Source organism: Neomonachus schauinslandi, chromosome 14 (genome assembly GCF_002201575.2).
Source record: "Neomonachus schauinslandi chromosome 14, ASM220157v2, whole genome shotgun sequence".
Classification (NCBI taxonomy): Eukaryota; Metazoa; Chordata; class Mammalia; order Carnivora; family Phocidae; genus Neomonachus; species Neomonachus schauinslandi.
Window position 1 is genome coordinate 68,832,614 of NC_058416.1, and position 19,940 is coordinate 68,852,553.

At 51.3% G+C, this 19,940-nt stretch overlaps 2 protein-coding genes across 5 annotated transcripts in view; one reads left to right on the forward strand and one right to left on the reverse strand.

The window, feature by feature from the left end:
• The window catches only part of PIK3IP1 (phosphoinositide-3-kinase interacting protein 1), a 10,372-nt gene extending 9,333 nt beyond the window's left edge, over window positions 1-1,039 (forward strand). The window contains exon 6 of the mRNA XM_021703523.2: window positions 696-1,039. Coding sequence (XP_021559198.1) covers window positions 696-900 — 205 coding nt within the window. The 3' untranslated portion in view covers window positions 901-1,039. The remainder of the gene's footprint in view (window positions 1-695) is intronic.
• LIMK2 (LIM domain kinase 2) overlaps window positions 369-19,940 on the reverse strand; it is a 29,918-nt gene continuing 10,346 nt past the window's right edge. For 2 of the 4 annotated variants that reach the window (XM_044921177.1, XM_021703521.2), the window contains exons 3-15: window positions 19,197-19,306; window positions 18,411-18,599; window positions 17,096-17,201; window positions 16,543-16,739; window positions 14,682-14,868; window positions 13,756-13,842; window positions 12,964-13,095; window positions 12,746-12,802; window positions 10,619-10,684; window positions 9,505-9,679; window positions 8,708-8,763; window positions 7,590-7,747; window positions 369-5,412 (exon numbers count right to left, since the gene is read on the reverse strand). In XM_044921177.1, the coding sequence (XP_044777112.1) occupies window positions 5,268-5,412; window positions 7,590-7,747; window positions 8,708-8,763; window positions 9,505-9,679; window positions 10,619-10,684; window positions 12,746-12,802; window positions 12,964-13,095; window positions 13,756-13,842; window positions 14,682-14,868; window positions 16,543-16,739; window positions 17,096-17,201; window positions 18,411-18,599; window positions 19,197-19,306 (1,665 nt within the window). In that variant the 3' untranslated portion in view covers window positions 369-5,267. Of the gene's footprint in view, window positions 5,413-7,074; window positions 7,748-8,707; window positions 8,764-9,504; window positions 9,680-10,618; window positions 10,685-12,745; window positions 12,803-12,963; window positions 13,096-13,755; window positions 13,843-14,681; window positions 14,869-16,542; window positions 16,740-17,095; window positions 17,202-18,410; window positions 18,600-19,196; window positions 19,307-19,940 lie in introns of those variants that run through there. The other 2 variants (XM_044921176.1, XM_044921175.1) reach the window with 1 other exon arrangement.

The following is a 19,940-nucleotide window of genomic DNA, read 5'->3' on the forward strand; positions in this document are numbered from 1 at the left end:
TTTAAAAAAAAAAAAAAAAAAAAAAAGACCTAATTCCTAGGAACGGTTCAGCCAAGAATGAAGTGAGATAATGTACACAAAGTTCTTAGCATGGAGTGAGCACTCCGTTTGAGTAAAATGGGGCAACACCAGGGCCTGATTGGGTCACCGAGCACCATGAGAATTCGAAGGATGTTTGAACATGGAGGGATCTGATGGTCATTGTCTCATTGTTTCCATTGACGAGAGCAGCCCTCAGTCCCTTTTGCCCCCTGTATGGGCGGGGGACAGTCCTTGTTTCCAGCCAGCACTCACACCTTCCAAGGACTTTAGAATAAGAGAGCTGTCTTAGAATAGGTAAGTTTTCTGCACAACTTTATGGGTTAGGACTGAGATGGTTCTCTGGGTCTCTTGGAGCCCGTGGCTGAAAGAACAAAACCATATATTGCTTTCAGTCACACTATCTTCACTGAGCCTGTCTGCAGCTGTGGTGAGGTTCATGCTACTATACACTAGTTTAACAGATGAGGAAGCAGAGACCAGAGGTGTAGGAGCTTCTTGTTAAGGCAGTCTGGCAGAATGGAAATCTCATACATCAGCCACTGATTCGCTCTGACCATGCTTAGCCCTCGCCCCTGCCTGGGTGCAGCAATGCTATTTAATGAGCAAAGCCATGCAGGAGGCACAGCCTGAATGCTTCCTTCTTTTCTTGCCAGGGGGAAGGACCTGAAAGAGCAGCATGACCAGCAAGTGTGTGAGAGGGAGATGCAGCGAATTACCCTGCCCTTGTCTGCTTTCACCAACCCTACCTGTGAGATCGTGGATGAGAAGACTATTGTGGTCCACACCAACCAGACTCCAGTGGACCTTCAGGAGGGCAGCACCCCCCTCATGGGTCAGGCGGGCACTCCTGGGGCATGAGCCACCAATAATGGGCAGGAGCCCATGCAGATACTGGTGCAGGACAGCCTACCCTCCTACAGTTGGGAGGATCTACACTTTTTGTTGTGGTTAAAACCCTCCCTCAACTTTTTTTTTTTTTTTTTTGTGAATTCTAAAACAGAAACAGGTGTTGTGCTGAGGGCGCGGCTGGGTAGGGTCCTACCAATGCTCCTCCTCCATCCCCTGGAGCAGGATTTTGCCTGTGGATGGAGACAGCGGCAGCCCCCACGGCAGTGCTGCTGACAAGGGCTTCCAAACATTGCCTGTGCCCTGGAGCTGAACCAGGGACAGACAAGGAGCTCCCCCAGGCTCCTCTGTGCTTTATTATCTAAGATGGCCTCGGTCTCCGCCCTTCCGTTTGCTCTCTGTGGGCTTGAGTGGCGCATACTGTTATCCATAGTTCAGGTCAAGCGGTCAAGAGGCAGTATTTAAAAAATACAGTTTTTAAAATAGTTGGGATGGAACTCCCTACTGACCTCTGAGAACCAGAAATGAGTTCGTACAAAAGTCAAAACTGTGGGTTGAGAATGGGATCTAGGCTAGGGGCTCCTGGGGGTGCTCCAGCTTGCTGGCGGTGATGTGCCTTGATAACCATGGGCTGGCCCGGGGCCCAGGGACTCTTCCTATTTCAAAAGGAAAGGAAGAATCGCACTGAACATTCCACTTGGGAAGAGGGTAGAGAAGGATCCGCAGCCGCTTTAGGCCACAGGACCTGAGGGAGGCCTGGGGTACCCTAGACAGTCTCTGTTCAGGGTGGACAATGACCTCTTTTTGTTTTTCAGGGGTAAGACAAGAGCCAACTAACCTACGGGAATTACACTGTGGGGCCTTGTGAGCTGCTTCTGAGAGGTTAACTCAGAAACTTAGCTCAGAGTCAAGGTAATAAAGTGCTTCAGGGCTTGAGTTTGCAGGTGGCTCTGTGGCCTCCAGGCCAGTGCACCCCTAACTTGTAAAACAATCAACCATTGGAAGGGACCTTAGGGTTCCTCAAGCCTTTTGGACACAGGGGCCCACAGGGGGAAAGTGATGCCCAAGGTCATACAGCAAGCTACTGGCATGGCCAAGAGGAGAGTAACATTTCTCCACAGCACTGTGCCACACTGAGCCAATGGCTCAGCAGGGCCTCCAAGCCCTGATGTCACACTTGGAGGCCTTAGCAGTGCTCCCTATCCAGAGCTTCCTTCCCAAAGCCCTTCCACTGTCCCACATGGGAGAGGGGGGGGGTCAGTAGGGCCCATTCTCTTCAGCAGACTATTCCTGGGAGTGGTTTACTGAGGGGACCTAGGCTTCATGGGTCCCCTGGTGTTAGTGATACTGAAGAACAGTACATTACTGGTTTCTACTTTTCTATAAAAGCATTTCTCTGTGTACATGTTTTATATACCTCATTCTGATACCTGCATATAAAGTGCAGGAAATTGCTCTGCATTTGACTTGTATAAATTAAAAAAACAAAAAACAAAAAACCCAAAACTCTGTATTGCCAAGTTTTTATGGGGTGCCAGGACACTCCTCCCCTAAGTTGATTGGTTTTTGGTTACCTTGTCCACACCTGTGTGGCAAGCGCTGGCTTTCTGTCATTAACCCTGGCCCTGTAACTGGGAGGCGGCAACAACTGGTGGGTAGCTGCTGCCCCTGCCTTCTGTCTTCACTAGGAATCATTCAGGTTGACACTGTAGGAAAGATGGGTATGCTGGCCTCCCCACAGGCAGTTTGGTCACTGCAAATCTTCTTCCCCCTCAGCATTCTTCCCGAGGTGGAGGTAGTTAAAATGAACATCCAGGCAGCCCTTCGCAGGTGCTGGAGACAGAAGTGATGGGTGGTGGTGCTGCTGCAGCAGCCAAAGGAAGGGATGGGTGTGCAGAGAGGGTGGGTCCTTGGGCTGCAGGGAGCAGCTCTAGGTAGAGGAAGGCCCCTGTGGGGGTGACCCCTAGGGCTCTAGAAGAAGCTACCAATGGGAAGTTGTTGGACTTTTTCAGCATGAGATTTCAGCAACACGTTCTCTGCCTCTAGGAACACCCAGGGTGATCTCTGCCCATGCCTAGACATTGCTCTGTAGTTCTACAAACAAGGGGTACCCTGGCTTACCAGTTTTGCCAAGAACCAGATTCTGTCCTTAAATTGAACTCCCTGAGCTTTGGGCGAAATCACCTTCGGGTATACGGATTTATACTGTGCCCAGGATCCCACTAGCCAGATATCATCCTGTCCAGTGCCCCACATCTCCCATGTGGGGAGATGGCCAAGCAAGGCCAGGTCTTCTCTCAAGCACTTGAAGAAAAACACAAGGGGTGGAGGTGACTTGCATTCATTTCTTCCCTTTATGAAGGTGGCACCCGGCTCTGCAGGGAGGATATCCAGGCTTACAGGAATGTACGTGCATCAGAGGGTGGAAGTGTATGGCCCCAAAGGAAGGACTGGGCCCACACGACAGTCAGACCTGCTTCAAGGACTGGGTTGCCTCAGGTGGGAAGCACTTGTTCCCTGGAGCAGACTGGTGTCTATATAAGAGGGAATTAGAGTTGGGGGTGGGGCGGGGCATGAGTAGTCCCCTGCTGTGGGGAGTCATGGAGCAGGCTCCTGAAAGTTGGCCAGCAGAACCCCCATGTATCCTCCTCCTGCTGAGTCAGGCCCCAAGTCAATTTTTTATTCTCAGTAACATCACTTATGTTAACTGCTTAATTTATTTGGTCTACTCAATGGCCCACCAGGGCCCACCACTCCCATGCTTGCTGGGGACAGCTGAGGCACAACCAGCCACAAAATTCTGACTTAGGGTTGCTCAGAGCCAGGGCTCAACCCTACAGCAAGCTTGCACACTCCACATGTAAGTATGGTCTATATAGCAGGTAAACTCTGTCCAGAGAGGACATCTAATCCCACAACTTATCAGGCCTATGTACAGTATTTCACATATCACCCAACAGATACAGCAACAAAACAGTATTAACATCAACCACTCGCCTGGATCACTCCTCTACTACCTCCCCCCACCCCCCCAAAAAAACACAACCACCACACATTGCAGTAGTATCCCAAACCCATTCCCAATTTGTTAAATACGGTGCAAGCTCACAGACACATAGGAGGAGGCTAATTTTGTTGTGTTGAAGGGTCCCTGGAGTTCTGGGAGCCAATGTAGAGGGTGCCTCCAGCGCTTTTCAGTGCCCATAGCTGTCAGGAAGCTGCAGCCAGGAGCTACAAGGAGCTACTGAGCTGGGCCAACCAACAAGGGAGGTAGAAGCCAGAAAGCCCAGCTCAGGGAGCAGTCTTCCCCAGCATCCCAGCTCCAGGACTCTGCCACCACCTCGTCCTGCCCAAGTTGCTACTTGGACCAGGCATGGTGAAGGGTGAGCAATGGCTGCCACAAGGGAAAGGCCAAGAGACTGCTGAGATTCCCACTCTCTTGGCTCATACGCTGGGCCTGCGGCAAGCCACACAATCCTCCAGAACCTATCTAGCACTAAGCTAAATGTCTTGGGCTTCTGACTGAGGTGCCCACCAGGGTATGCGTGACAGCAGCCAGGATACGGGCTTTCTAGAGGGCGGGGCCCCTTTCTTTCCAGGCCCCAGCCTCTTGCTGCATTTGTGGGTGAGTGCTTGTTGCAGGTAGAGAGGCCCAGGAGCTCTCAGCGAGCCTCTAGCAGTACAGTTTGAGAACATGAGGTGGAAGCTCCCCCTCACACTGATGTGGCCCCTAGGCCTGGTAGATGAGCAAACTAGCCCTTCCCCTAACTCCTGGCCAGTTCCACCACAAACTAAGGGACTCTTCAAAACTTGCTCCCTCAACCCCTGCCCCAGAGGAGGGTGGAACACAGAGTAGAGGGGTGGGTAGCACCACTGTCACTTCACATCCTTGGATAGCCGCCTGGCCACCAGTCTTTCATCCACACTCCCACTTGGAAGTCCTCCTGTACCCAGCTGGACTACAGACTTCAGAGCCCACAGGCAGGTTCACCCTGGAATCCTGCCCAGCAGGTCCAGGTCATGCTCATTAGTATAAGCAAGAGCCTCCTGGAATCCCAATGCCAGGGAGGTCCCAAGTGGTCACGAGTAACAGATTCCTCCTGGCCCGTGGGCCAGGCTTTTTTTTTTTTCTTTTTTTTTCTTCACAGCTTTCAGGCGAGTGTTGGATCTACAGACAGTAACCAGACCCCCAAACCTTGATGTGTTTCCCTGGTGCTGCGCCCGCTCGCCTCCTGGGGAGGTAGTAGGGATGGCTTGTTCTGTTTCTAAACAAGCTGCCAATCACAGGAAGCCCGGACGGCCCTGCCCACAGCAGGGATGGCGCACAGAGGGGGCAATGGTGGATGCAGAACGCCCCCCCGCAGGGGGCTGGGCCAGGGCTAGGGGGGTGAGTCCCGGGTCAGGCCGTACTGCATGCTCACATTGTGGTCCAGCTCTTCCAGCTCCGCAGGCAGTGGGATGCCCAGTTCCCCCAGGTACAGGGAGAGAGCCTCAAACGAGTCCTCCAGTTTTGAGAATGCTGGTCTAGAAAAAAAAAAAAAGGTGGGGGGGGTGAGTTGAAGGCACGTTGGGACAAGGGCAGGGCCACAGGGTGCTGTGTAAGGCACCCAGGCCTGTAGCTCAACCACTTCCTAGGTGTGTGACCCTGGGCAAGCCCCTTAACCTTGTGCCTCTGCAGGAAATGGGGATGTTACATAATGTTACAGCTACTGTGTAGGGTTGCTGTGACGATGAGAGATAGCACTGTGACAAGGCTGGCCTTGCTTGAAGGGGTAGCTTAAAAAAAACAAGTTCAGGGGAAAAAAGGCTCCTCTCATGTCTTGGAGAAAATGCAATCATCAAAGGTGGAATTGGACTAAGTGCCTTTTTAAAGATTCTTTCCAGTCAGACTATTTCCACATCAATGGATCTGCTCAGGAAGGGACATTTCATAGGCTTAGCAGCTCTTCCCAAGGGGAAAACAAACAATAGGCTCCCAGTGCTGTGGAAACAGCTTAGCTTCCCTGGAAGCCTGAGCCAGCTCAGGCTTACTCCTCCATCTCCTCCATGTTTTTGTTTAACCATCCTGTCACCTTCTCGGCAAGGCCCACTCTCACCACATTTAAAATTACAACTTGCACCCTACACATCCTCTTTCTTCAGCTCTGTCTGGAGAGCTGGAAAGTCTTTTTTCCATACCACTTGTCACTTCCTAATATTCAATGAAGGGTATTCTATCTATTGTTTATCATCTCTCCTTGTGAGAATGTGAGTTCCAGGAGGGCAGGCAGCTTTGCTTTGCTCAGCCAAGTGCTCAGGACAGTGTCGAGCACAGGACAGACACTCAGTCTGTATTTTTTGAGTGAATTAAACACAGACATTTAAAATGACTAGGAAGGGATATTAGCAAACAAATACTGTGTAGCTTCACATTTTCTCCTCATGCTCTTACTCTGGTGTTATTGAAGGACTGCAGTCCTCTGGCCCATGAAGGAACAAAATGTAGAGCCTCCCAACTCTAATGTGGACCTCTGGAAACCATTCTGAAATAAAGGCTATGTGCCAACTGGTTATCTTGAGGGGATGGAGCAGGAGAGTGAGAAGAGCTGAGGGGTACGATGGTTAGATGATCATAGAAAACATGCACTTTCTGTGCTATATATTTTAGTCATATATGATTTTTTTAAAAGATTTACTTATTTAAATAATCTCTATGCCCAACGTGGGGCTCGAACTCACAACCCTGAGATCAAGAGTTGGACGCTCCACTGACTGAGGCAGCCGGGTGCCCCTTGAATTTGTTTAAAAGAAACAGGATTTTTGAGAGCAGAAAAACAAACACAGCTTCTAGTTCTCTAATGCACAAACCTGGAAAAAACTGGGGTAACGTTGACAATAATGAAAACCATAGCCTGAGATGAATAAAGGTCACTTAAAATTTTTTTCTTTAAAGGAGATGATTAGCTAAATGCATAAAGATGCTCACTGTAGTAATACCTGTAAGGAGAAACTGAAAAAACCTGAGTATCTACATTATGTATATTTTTTATTTTATTTATTTATTTTTTTAAAGATTTTATTTATTTATTTGACAGAGACATAACGAGAGAGGGAACACAAGTGGGGGAGCGGGAGAGGGAGAAGCAGGCCTCCCGCCGAGCAGGGAGCCCGATGCGGGGCTTGATCCCAGGACCCTGGGACCATGACCTGAGCTGAAGGCAGATGCTTAACGACTGAGCCACCCAGGCGCCCCTACATTATGTATATTATAGTATGTTCGGACAGTCTCTGGACTGAATTTCACATAGTCAACAAAAATGATAAACAGGAAGACTGGGTAGTAACAAGGAAAATGCAGGGCAAAATATAAAACTTTTCTTTATCTGAGATTATAACTATATTTGTTTGGACATAGATAGGTGAACATGAGAAACACTTATTCTGTTAGAATGGCATAGGTTTGGGTGAATTTTCTTCTGTTACAATTTGTTTTCATGGCTGTGTCTGTGTTATATCCGGGTCACTCACGGCTATGCCCTTGTGCCCCCAACCACCCCACCAGGCATATCAGAGTTGGTAGGGCGGCTTCAGTGGTGGACAGCCGCATCCTTGAGCTCAAGGCTTTTGCCGCCTCTGTACCTGGGAAGGGCTTGGGGACGGCGGAAGGCTGGGGCAAGCATCCCAGGCCTATGGGAGCTGGGGGAAAGGGGCGGGATACCAACCTGCTCTCGGGCTCCAGTTTGCAGCAGATAGCTGCCAGGGGAAAGAAGGCTGGGGGGCAGTCTGTGGGGACAAACTTTTCCCAGAAAAGCTTCACGTTGAGGCCAAAGTCCAGTGTTCGGGGCAGGCAGTCAGGATCTGCATACACCTGCCCGATGATCTGCAGACGAAAAGATGGCTGGTCAGGAATGGACTGTGGTGGGTTCGGTCACAGGGCAGTGGGATACTGGTGTATGGACAGGAAGGATGGGCAGAAGAGGGAGGTAAAAACCAAGGTTCGAGAGCTGTCCCCCATGCCAAATCTCACGAATCCAGACTTTTCTCTCAACTGAGAGTCTGATTACTAGAAGAGGCTTCACTGCAGCAGAAGCAAGATGTTCCAAATCTGGAGAGGCAGCTCCACACAGCCCACTCTGCTCTGCCATGTCCCCTCGTGTCTATGTCCCCTGTCAGAGTTCATAGGGTCTGATTCACGTCTGAAACCTTTCGGTGCCAGCTTAGTGCTTTGCACACAGTAAATGCTCAACTGACTTCTATTAAACAATTTTTAAAAAACCCTCCTTCATTATTCCAACCGTCCCTTGTTTCTCCTCTACCACTCACCATTTGTAGGAGTTACAAAAGACTTTGAACATATGTGTTTGACTGAGTGCTTCCAGACACACTGAGCTAAGCTCCTAATGGCAGAGATCTTTCTAAGACTCACTCTACCCACCCCACCGTGCTCAGCCCTGTGCTAGACAGACTGACACTTGCTACAGTGACTACTTCCACTTGTAGGGCTGACGGCCACGGGACTACTAGGGCCCGGGGACGGGGGACCAGAGGGAAAGGTTGCATCCGGACCAAGAGTCAGACGGACAACCGTAAGGACACTCTCATCTGCCCCTTCCTGGCTGTGGGACTAAGAGCAAGTCGCTGCCCCTTTCTGAGCCTCAGTTTCCTCACCTGAAAAAACCCTGCCCAATCCTTCTCATGGGACCCATGAGACTCAAATGTGTCTCGCGTTGATTTTATGGTGAACTGCCCATCATTAGGAGGAGCAGTCCCAGTTCTGGGGCAGGGCAGAACTACGAGGCCTGCTGCCTCAGGCCTGGCCTCTGTGCTGGCTGGAGCTCACCTCGCAGAGAACGATCCCAAAAGAGAAGACATCCACCGTCTCATCGTAGCTCTTTCCTTGGGGAACACAGGAGAGTAGGCTGTTAGGTTTGGTCTCTTATCTGCTCTGTACTGAGTCTGGGGCCAAACCAGGCCACAGCCAAGAACCAGGGCTAGAACAGGCTCTGCAGGGATGCCGTAAAGCCTGCCCGGGACAGGCACCCTCTGAATATCCTCTTTCCTCAGCCCTGGGTGGGCTGCCTCAGAGAGATCTTATAAAACACACTGCCCAAAATGAAACTGTATGGGACAGTGAAAGAGAACTGGATCAAGGTTCACCTGGACTCTGTCATTAGCTAGTTGTATGTTCCTGGGCAAACCACTGAACTTCTCTGGGCCTCAGACTCCAAAAAAGGGTTGAATCAGGCCATTTCTGAGGCCTCACAACCCTGTTCATTTCAAGAATCCTAGTCAGTATCTCTGGTTGGTTTGAGTATTATCCACGAGGGGGCACCATACTTCAGTTCTCAGCAGGGAGAAAGAAAAGGCGAAATCTCTGGCAATAAACAGCCTGAGTTCTCAGCTATCCTTGGGGCACAAAAGCCGCAGTCAGACCTCACCCTAGGCCCAGGAGCTCAGGGAGGAAGGAATTTATGAGGTCCAGTGTGGGAAGGGATAAAAATCATCTAGCCATCAGCTGTGGGTACCTGGCCTTACTTCACAGGCCTCCCTTGAACACCCAGGACTCTGCTCCAAGATGTGGCCCCCAAACTCCCCTCTTGGGGCATGTCCCCTCCATTGTCCAATGTCAGGACTCACCGTTCAGCATCTCAGGGGCCATCCAGTAGGGGTTTCCCACCACTGTATAGCGCTTCTTGCGGTCATTCTTACGCAAGGTGCGTTTCTTGGTGGTAGCCTTCTCCACTGGGGGCTTTTTCCTCTCCTCAACTATAAGCCGTGACAGCCCAAAGTCTGCCACCACCACAGTCTTGTCCTGGTAGGACAAGGGCCAGGTCAGGACTTGGTGAGGACATTCCAAAGAGAAGTCATTGAGAAGGGGAGAAAAGGTAAGTAGCAAAGGGGAGTCACAGCTAAAGCACTCTCTGGCAGACAAGACTTGGTTATTTGTTTTCTAACAGTCTGGTATCTGCACAGCAGAGTCCCCAGACCTGGGGGTGTTCACAGCAGAGCCCCTGGAGCCTGGAGGGATAAGGCTCTGGGACCTAGAGAGTGGAACTCAGAGGCAGAAAAAGGGATTTCTTTTTTTTTTTTTTTTTAAATCCCATTCTGCCTTGTTCCCCAAAAGATTTAAGGCATGGCTAGAACCAGGATAAGACAGAAAAAGATAAGGTAGAGGTAGTCAGTGGGGGGGACTTGGGGGGAGATAAGCTCTTCAAATAGCTACAGGGCAGTCATGTGGAAAAGGGTTAAGATTATTTAGTATGGACTCAGAGGGAAGAGCCAGGGCCAGTTAGTGGACACCCAGGGAGCTAGACTGCAAGCTAGCAGGATAAATGACATGCTAACAACCAGAGCTGATGGGTGGTGTGAAAAATGCTGACCCCAAACTGGCCACTATACATTTACTAGCTCTGTGGCCTCAGAGTGAGGCCTCAAGGTGCCACAGTTGTAGAATAGGGTCTGTAGTGAGCTGCATTACAGAACTACCATGGGGTGAAACCAGGAAAAACACCAGGGCTCTATATATAGTTAAGGAACTTCTGGAGCTCTCTCTAACCAAAGGATTTCAAAGGCTGCTACTGAGAGTTGGTGTAATTGTGTTTACATATGTTTGAGAGCCCCCAGAAGACAGAGGAGGGCATCAGGTACGGCAGGAAAGGCAAGACAGGAGCCTTAGGTGGGGAACAGTCAGTCTCCTTTGTGACAAGGCAAGAGGGCTGGCCCTAGGGAGACCCAGGGTGGTGGGACATACCAGCTTGATAAGGCAGTTGTGTGAGTTCAGATCCCGGTGGATGATGCACATGGAGTGCAAATAGGCCTGGAACAGAAGTACGAGCTGAGGCCAATGGCCAGTAATTTAAGCAGATGCAAACTCCGCAACTGGGGGCCTGCTCTTCTCCCAGGCCATCCCTATTCAGCTTCAGAACCCAATCTGGACCCTAGGGCTAGGGCCGCCTGCTGTCACTCCCTTGTCCCAACACCAACAGAAAGCCAAAGGCTGCTTGGGCTTCCTGTCTCTCCCTGATACCACCTTCTGACCATCCTTTGTTCACTGACCCCAACCCAGCGGCTGCTCTAGACACTCACTGCTCCCTCCTAAAGTCCCCAACTCTATGGGCCCGGGGCCTTGCATGCCCCCAGCCCCTCTACCCATTTTACACAGATCCAGGCCACCTGAAGTGAGTGCCCTCAGATGCACTGCTCCTAGCCCCCTTCACTGCCATCCTCACCCCAATCTCTGGCTTCAGCCACCCTGGATCCTTCCTGCCTGTGATAGGGGAAGAAGTGACCTCCTCCTGGCCAGCTGGTTCCATATTCCTGACATTCTCCTTCTCTGAGACTTAGCATACTCCTTGCTCTTCCCTGTCCACACTTTAACTTCTTCCTCTTCCTACCCCAGTGTTTTCATGCAAGTCTCTGTTTGCTATTCTGCTTCCGGCCCCCCTAACATCCAGGCCTCTACTCCTGGCTCTTGTCACTCTGCAGCCACTTCCTTTTCTTTCTCTTCCCTTCCCCAGCCAATGTGGAAGGAGCTCCCTACACGCCCCCCTCCAGTCCTTTCTAATACTGCTTCCATCCCCAAGGCTCCTGGCTCTGCTCACATACCCAGGGAGCTCTTCCTAAATGCTGTAGCTCTTGTGACCTGCCTGCCTGTCCTTTCTCCCAAGACTGCCTGCACCTCTCCCATGCTACCTGTTCCTGAGACTCTTGTGTTCCTGCATTTTCTTCCAGCCTCCTCAAAGCCACCTTCTCTACACATGCTGAGCCCCACTAACCACACATCAGCCTCAGGCAACACTAGTTCTTCCCAGACCTGTTTCCCCAACATTGCTGCCCCTGCAAACATCTGGTAAATAACACCACCATTCTTCTAGGTACCTCAAGCCACCCCTACTCTTTCTCCTCCTACCTCTGCTCCCTTGCTGCCAACCAGTCTCCCTGCACCCCGCCTCCCAGTCTCCCGTCCCCACAGTCATACCTTAATTCCATACCTTAATTCAGAAACCTGAAATGTTTCACTAGCCCCACCCCTGGTCTCCCTGCCTTCAGTTCTCCTAACTCGACCACCATCTACTGACCGCACCAGACCCATCTTCAAAAAAACAGCTCTGTTCACAAAACTTTCTTGCTTAAGTATCTTTTACACCTGTCTTTTTGGCTTCCGAAGTAAAGTCCAGACTCCTTAGTCCAAAACACAGAGATCTTAATGTACCTCCAGACTAACACAGTCTTCATGGGCCCCACATGAAGGCAGTGATTAAAATCTCAGGTTTGGGGGTCAGACTGACTAGCCTAAGCTCCTTGCCCTATCCCTTTCTAGATCAGCTTCTCATCTGGAAACCGGGGTTGTCGTGAGGAACACATACATACATGTTAGTCCCTCAGCTCAGTGCCTGGCATATAGAAAGCACTCAGCAACGGTCACTGGTATTACTACTATAATTGGTCTCATTCTTTCCCAGGTGAAACAGACCTCAACCTTGGGGTCTCTCTGCCAAGAGGAACTTTTATCTAATTCTGACCCATCCTTCAGGCTTAACTAGAACACATCTCTCCCTTCTCTGATTTCATAGGCAGTGAGGTTCTCTACTTGCGCCAAGTTCCCACAGCAGCTGGACACTACTAGTTTGCCTTACCCATGCCTGTTTGCCCTTGAATATTTAGAACCCGTTGAGAGTAGGTTGTGAGCTAAGAAAAGGCAACTAGGGGCAATTTCACAGGCACCGAAAGAAGCTCAATAAGCAGCTGCTGACCGACCCAGCCCACACAAGCTGCCCAGGCTGGGGTCTCTGTCTTCCAGTACCTGCCAGCAATCCCCGCACCTATCCTGACTCCCCATCCCCACCTTGCCACCACTCCCACCGCTGGCAGAACTCACCATTCCAGAGGCGATGCCTTTGGCAAATCTGACCTTCTGCTGCCAGGGAAACGGGTCCTATGGGATGGGGGAATGCCCATCAGAGGCTGTGGGGCCCTGTCCCATTTGGGATCCAGGCTCATGGGTCAACATGGTCTGCCAGTGAACCCCCCCCGCCTATGCCCAGTTCTGCTCAGCATGACCCTTTGCAGGCAAAGCAGCAAGGGCGGTATGCTCACCACACTGCGCAGAAAGTCCTTCAGCGTGCCCCCCTCAATGTACTCTGTCAACAGGTTCAGCTTCTTGTCCTTGTATAGCACACCAATGAACTTCAGCACATTGGGGTGGTCCAGGCTGCGCATCACCTTCACCTGGGGGTGGTAGAGGCCAAGGAGGGTGGATGGTTACTTCCCACTGTGTCTTCCTCACCCCCTTTCCTCCAGGGAGTCAGTCTGACAAGTGTTACCTGCATCTCCTACCTCTAGTCTTACATGATGGGGATGCCTCACAGGCCTCACCCTTGGGATCCTGCCTTTCTGGGAATTTTATTGGGGGGAACTGGAATGGGAGGGTCTGAGAGTGAAACAAAGGCCTGGAGGGCAATACCCAGACCATGGGAGTAATAACTGAAGGAATGGAACAACTTGGGAGGTGTGGTAAAAACTGTGTAAATGCTCCACAGGGGTGAGAGTTCTCTGGGAGGCCCCACTCCAGGCTCCCTTAGCAGGGTGTTCAGGTGGTGAGTGTAACTAGTTGTCCTAAACTGGTCTGTTTTCATGTCCATTACCCCCATTAGCTGTAAGCTCCTCTGAACCACATCCAATTTGTTACTGTATCCCTTGTACCCAGATCATGCTGTCTTTAGTAAGTGTTCATTGAACAGATAATTAGGCATTCCTCTAGAGCTCTTTTCTGCTCAGCTTTTAAGAAAGCAATTCTAAAATAAGTTTCCTCCTGAAACTGTTTAGTAAAATCTTCCCTCTTCCAACAGTGAAACCAAACTCCTAACTCCCACCACCCCATCTTCTTACCTCAGTCAGAAAAGTCTTCTGTGTTTCCTCATCACACCGAATTAACTCCTTCATGACCATCACTTTGCCAGTGGCTTTGTGTGTTACCTAGTTACAAAGAAGGGCAACTATTACTGGTGCAGAGTTCTGGGGAACTGTGTGAAAATATATGCAACTGGCCATCCCATCCCCTGGAAGACATACTGAGCCAGATCAGACTCACAAGAGTTCATGTGTAGAAGACACAGCCATGAGGCAACAGGGGCCTCAGAGGGGAGCATACCCTCTTCCTTGGAGAGCTGGGCATGCACAGAGGGGAGGCGAGAATGCAGAAAAGGGAAGTATAGGAGGCAGGAGCGGACACTGGCAAGCCAAGCAGGGGCTCTGGTCATCTGACACAGGAATGAGTCCCTTGGGTGAACAGAAGTCTGGGGACAGGAGGGTCAGTGCCACAGACATGCACCAGGGAGCTGGGTGGGTCAGGGTGAGCTCTCCAGCCCCAATGCCCTGAAAGCTGAGACACATGGCTTACCTGACCCCCCCTCCCAGCTCTCAGCAGAGGAGGAGGAGGAGAGAAAGAGAGAGAGGTTAGTCCCCAAGACTGTTTGTCAGGGAGGCAGGGGCAACTCCCCCGTATGCTCCCTGCAATATGCCCAGCACTGAGGCCTCAGGGGACCTAAAAGCCTCCGCTGACTGGAGGTAGCAGGGCTATGGGCACAACTCATCCCAACCTAGGTCTCTAGGTCCACCAAGCTCATTGCGACAGCAACGCTGCCCTTAGGTGGCCTAGGAGGGCAGGAGTGTAGCCCTCACACCATCACCTGCAGCCAGGAAGGGGGCCTGGTGTCCTGTAGGGTGTGGAGTGAGATCATGTCATGAGAACTCCCTGAAAGAAGGTGAGAGAGGGGTTGGGGGCAAGGAGCAGAGCAGCTGCTGCCTGTGCTCACCTTGATGGCCTGCCCAAAGAAGCCCTTCCCCAGGACCTCCCCGTGGATCAGGTCACATGGTCGGAAGATCTGCTGTGAATTGCTGCTGGAACAGCGAAGCGATTCTGAGCGGCTGATGTCACGACTAAAGAGCAGGGGCTCCTTTGGGGAGCTGGGGCCAGGGGACTTGGAGATGCTGTTACTGCGCCTGAAGATGAGGAAAGACGAGGGTAGGGCTAGGGTAGTCCTCAGAGACCTGCCAGTAAAACCGTGGAGGTAGAAACCTCAAGGCCACCCTACTACCCTATCCACCCCAATGTCTGTAGTTCAGGTGCTATGATGAGGGGAGGGAGCTCTTACGTCAGGCAGATGTGCCATTCTGGGGCTGCAAACATCAGTAGTTTATTTAAGAATCAGAGCAGGAAGCCTGAGCACTCACCTGGAATGACTACTAGCCTATAGTGCTCAATATATAACAGCACTGGAAGATGGTCATCCCACCACCTCCCAGGTCTGCTGGAGTGACAGCCTACCACCATCCAAAAAATGACCAAATAGGATTCTGGCTATTTTGCTCATCTTTCTACCTGTCTACATTTCCCGAATTTTAAAATAATAAGCATGTACGATTTTTACAGCAATAATGCCAGTGTACTTACATTTTTAAAAGCAGCCAGTAATAGTAATGGTTGATAACTGTTACTGACCTCCTGAAGAAGGGACAAGAAGGCTGAAGTCCATAGCACTGCAGGTGAATTGCAACCCTGCAAACTTCTCTCCGGCACATCCTATTTCACTTGGGCTACCCAGAAAGGACCGCCCACAAGCTTCTTAGCCCTTGCTCTTCTGCTTTGCCTCTCACCAGCCATGCCCACAGAAGCACACAAGGTGAGCTGCCATCTCTCCTGCATGATGGCCTTCCAGATATCTAAGCAGCTCTCTGGCCAACCGCCCCACCCCCACCCCACCCCCCGCCACATTCTCAGGCCTTCCCTGCCCTACCTCTACCAGCTCACTTGTGCCGAGGCCAAGAGGGCAGCCAGAAGTTCATGCCAGCAACCTGTGGGGAGGTCCCTGTTTCCAAAAGATGCCAGGCAGGGGCCCTTAGTGATTTAGTCTGTTTGCTCAGGAGGGCAGATAGAGAACTTGACTCCTAGAGATATTAACAACACCTCATTTAGTGCTGACCCTTTGCTGGCACTGTGCTACTCTGCATCCCTTTCCATACCGAATCCTTAGATAATTGGTGAGACAGCCACCTTTGTCTTACAACCCCACTTCACGGATGCAGAAACAGAAGCTCAGAGAGATGATGTGATATGTGAAGGGAGAGAGCTCAGCTCAAAGGCATGGTATAGGTGTGTCCATCTAGAGAGCCACTGCTTCAGACTCCTTTCAGTCTCCCCACTTGGCACCTGCATCCAGGGCAACCACTCCCTCCTGTTGGACCTGGACAACCCTGAGGTTTTGACCACTGGGCCCTTAAATCTAAAACAGCTTGCATTCATCTCTTGCTTTATAGTTTTCAGTGTTCTTATTTATACTTATTAATCCTCCCTGTGCCCCTACTCCAGCCTCTGAGCCCTGCACCTCCCTTTGCTGGTCCTTTAGGGGCCGGCATTGCTGCCTTCTGTCTAGCTCAGGAGTTCAGTGGACAGGGGCTGATTCTCTGGTTTCTAAGGAAACCTGGCAGACAGCTGGGTCAGATCACGCACAGGCCCTGGCTTTGAACTGTGATTCCTATGGGGGTAGCTGGGTCAGCACAATCCTCATGACCCGTCCCTGGCTGGCGGGTTCCCTTTCTGCTGGCCTCCCAAAGCCAGCTCAACCTCATCTGAGGGATAGGCATGGGTCAGCATGGAATCAGGATAGGAGGTAGCACCTCAGGGAGCGTCTCCTTAGTGTCCCTTCCAGATTCTCCTTGGTGTCCAGGGTGCTGAGGGTATGGGAGTGTCCGGCATTCTGCATGTGGGGGGAGAGTCGTGCATCCAGCCGCAGCTGGTCCAGGCGCTGGGAGACAGGATCATGTTCAATCAAGAGCTGAAGCGTCTGGCTTGTCTGGTTAATTGCATCCTCTACCTGTAGCCAAGAGCAGTGTAAGGCTGGCTCCCACAGGCTGTCCCAACCCAGGCCACCCGTCAGCCCAGATGATCCAAGCACAGTATGGCCAATGTTCAACTTGGCTAATGGTGGCCTCCAGCTGCCAGCAGCCCCATAGTGCCCTCTCCCTGGCATCCTGTCAGATATCCCATCTGTCAGGCCATCCCTGCTGTCCTGGGAATGTGCCAGGCTGATACAGGAGGTCACCAGTGGTCACAGGCTCAGTGGCAAGACAGAGATAGACTGGGGGTGGAGAAAGGCAAAGGCCACAGCCTGATATCCCAGAGGGTCTGTTCCATGTCCCACCCCCACGACAGACTGGACACACATTGTACCTCTTCCACTCGGAGTGTGCGGACGGGGATCCCATTGATCTCCAGGATGCGATCCCCGGGGTGGATGGCGTTGCGGTTGCTGGGACTGATGTGCATCCGGTTGACCCTGGCCAGACAAGAGTTGAGTCAGGATGAAGACATCCTAAAAATGCACCTGACCAATTTCACTTGTGCAGGAAGGCTCACCAGGCTCCAGGCTCCTACCAGCCCCCAAGACCCAGACCACTCACAGGGGAAACGCAATGCTCTTTACAGGGTGCCCTGTCTCAGTGAAGGGCACCCCCTCTCACCCAGTGGCCTATGCCAGAGACTTGGATGACATCTTCCCTATCTGGAGTTCTCTCATGCACCCCAACCCTCACTGTCTTCGAAAATCTTGCCTTCACTTCATCACCACAGTTACCAACACCTCTCATCTGATCTTCCAATAGCCTCCTAAATGGTCTCTACACTACCAGGCTTGCTCCTCTCCCATCCAACACCCATCCCAGCAATCCTTCTAGAACGCTAACCTGGTTGCATCACCTTGTTGCTTATCCCTCAAAAGACCTGCTCAGTCTTCATAATCCCTACATGACTTAATAGCCCCCGTTCTGGCTACTCCCAACCACCCAATCCATACCAGACACAAGCACAGACTCCCCCCCTGCACTAAACACAATGCCCTCCCCTCTTCATCTAATGAGGTTTTAGTGCAGATCTCACCTCTTGCTGACTTCCCCAACCCTCGTACCTCTCACCTATACTGCAAGTACCTAGTGCTCAGCACAAGGTAAATGCACAGTCACTATTTACGGGGCTGGCAGCCACAGGTGCCTCATTAATGGTATTAGACAAATACAGACTCTTTCCCCATCTGGTCTCTGGCCTGGACAGCGGATGAAGTCTTAACTTCTTTCTTTTCCTTCCTCCATTCATTTACTCAACCAACAAAACAATAATCAGTGAACATGTACTACATGCCAGGCACTGTTCTAGGCCCTGGGCATGTAGTACTGAACAAGACTAAGTTCCAGAAGGAACTCGTCAGGAAGACAGATGATAAACTAATAGACATAATCAAGCCAGATAATTTCAAAGAACACATGATCTGAAACTTCATGCATGAAAGGTGAGCCGTTCTGGCATTAAGTATCTGGTGGGAAGCAAGCTAGGCAAAGGGAAGAGTAAGTGCCGAGGCCCAGGTGGGGTTAGAGCATAGTGAGCTCCAGGAGAAAGATAGGAGATGAGGGTGAAGGGAGCTCTGCAACCCCTGAGGCCCATCCAAGGACTCTATGTTAACAACTCCTGCTCTAGGGGTCCTCAAAATACTCACTCTTTTACTTGCACAGTGGTGGCATAGTTGGAGCAGGCACTTTCCACGGACACGGAGAAGCCCCGTCTGCCCTCGGTGGTGGCTGGCATGGAGATGTGTGTGACGGAGTAGGGCAGCTGGTCCTGAACAGACTCCGTGGAGAGCCTCTCAAACATGGGTGCCAACACCACCTCATTATGGCACTTCCCACTGGGAAGAGGAACATAAAGGGGGCTAAGATCCTGGAGCCCCACCTGGAAGCCCCAGCAACCACTGCACCATGTGGCTTCAGGCAATAGTACCCACATTCCCACTATTACCATCCTTGCCATGATTCCAGTTGGCTGCTCAGAATGAGGAGCCCAGGGTCCCTGGGGTAGTCTGGGAGTATGGGTGCGATGGCCTGGGTTCTCTTCACTCTGCTTTTGACTCTCAGTAAGAACCAAGTCCCCTTCCCCTCTTTGGGCCTCAGTCTTCTTTGTCAACTGAGGCAACTGGACTGAGTGAGCTTTAAGGGGCTTTTGCCTTTAATTTTCTGGGATCCTTCTCTGAGAGCACCTTCCCAGCCATTCTCTCCCTCTGGGAGGACTGCAGGGCAGAGTGTCATTATTCTCACAGTAGAATAGAGGACAGAGGGCAGAGAGATGTTAACTGTCTGCTTACAGATTACCGAGGTGGTTACGGGCATTGCGATGGTAAGAATCCAGTGCTCTGATACCTTCGTACTGTTTCTGCCCAACTCACACTGCCATGCCATCTGTTTCTCTCTCTTGGCCACTCTTAGGGGGAGGATGGACACCACCTTACCAGTAGAGGGTGGAGTGCTGCACCAGGGCATATGCATCCCCATCTTCAATGATCACCTTGCAGCTCATACAGGCAAAGCACTCTGGGTGGTACTTGAACTCCCCGGCCACCTGTGAGCAGAGAGGGAGAAGGGTAGACAGACGACAGACAGAGGAAGTGAGCTGTCACTGCTGGAGGGTAGGGGTAGGTGAGTGACCTCCACTCAAGGATCTACAGGTCCCAGTCACAATCCACCTTTGCACTCCCTGCCCTAGAGCTTCCAGAGGACGAGTCAGATTGGTACCTCCCTGTCATTTCTGAGATTACAAAAAACTGTTTTGGTCTCAGCCATGACAGCAAGTCGCCAGAAGTCATCATCCCCACTAGAAAGGCACAGTTCCTCCAACGCAGGGTTGGCAAATCTGTGACTAGGCTTAAAGCCCATTTCTGGAGCAGGTAGGTGGAACCACTCTCTAGCAGCCCATTCCAGGGTCACCTTTTCTGATTCTCTGCACACAACTTGGGTGTATCCTCCTCAACCTGTAATGCTCTCCTCTGAGGCCTTAATCCCATTGTACTGTGTCTGCTCCCTGCCCACCCACCCACTCCCAACATCGGACTGTTAAGTTTTTAAGGGAAGGATCTTACCTGGCACTTAACTGGTACTCAACAAACATCTATTAAATGACTGAAGAAATAAAAGGGGAGGCCTTGGCTGATGGAAGACTAGAAGATGAAAGGCCATGGGGAATCAGAGGGGCCGTC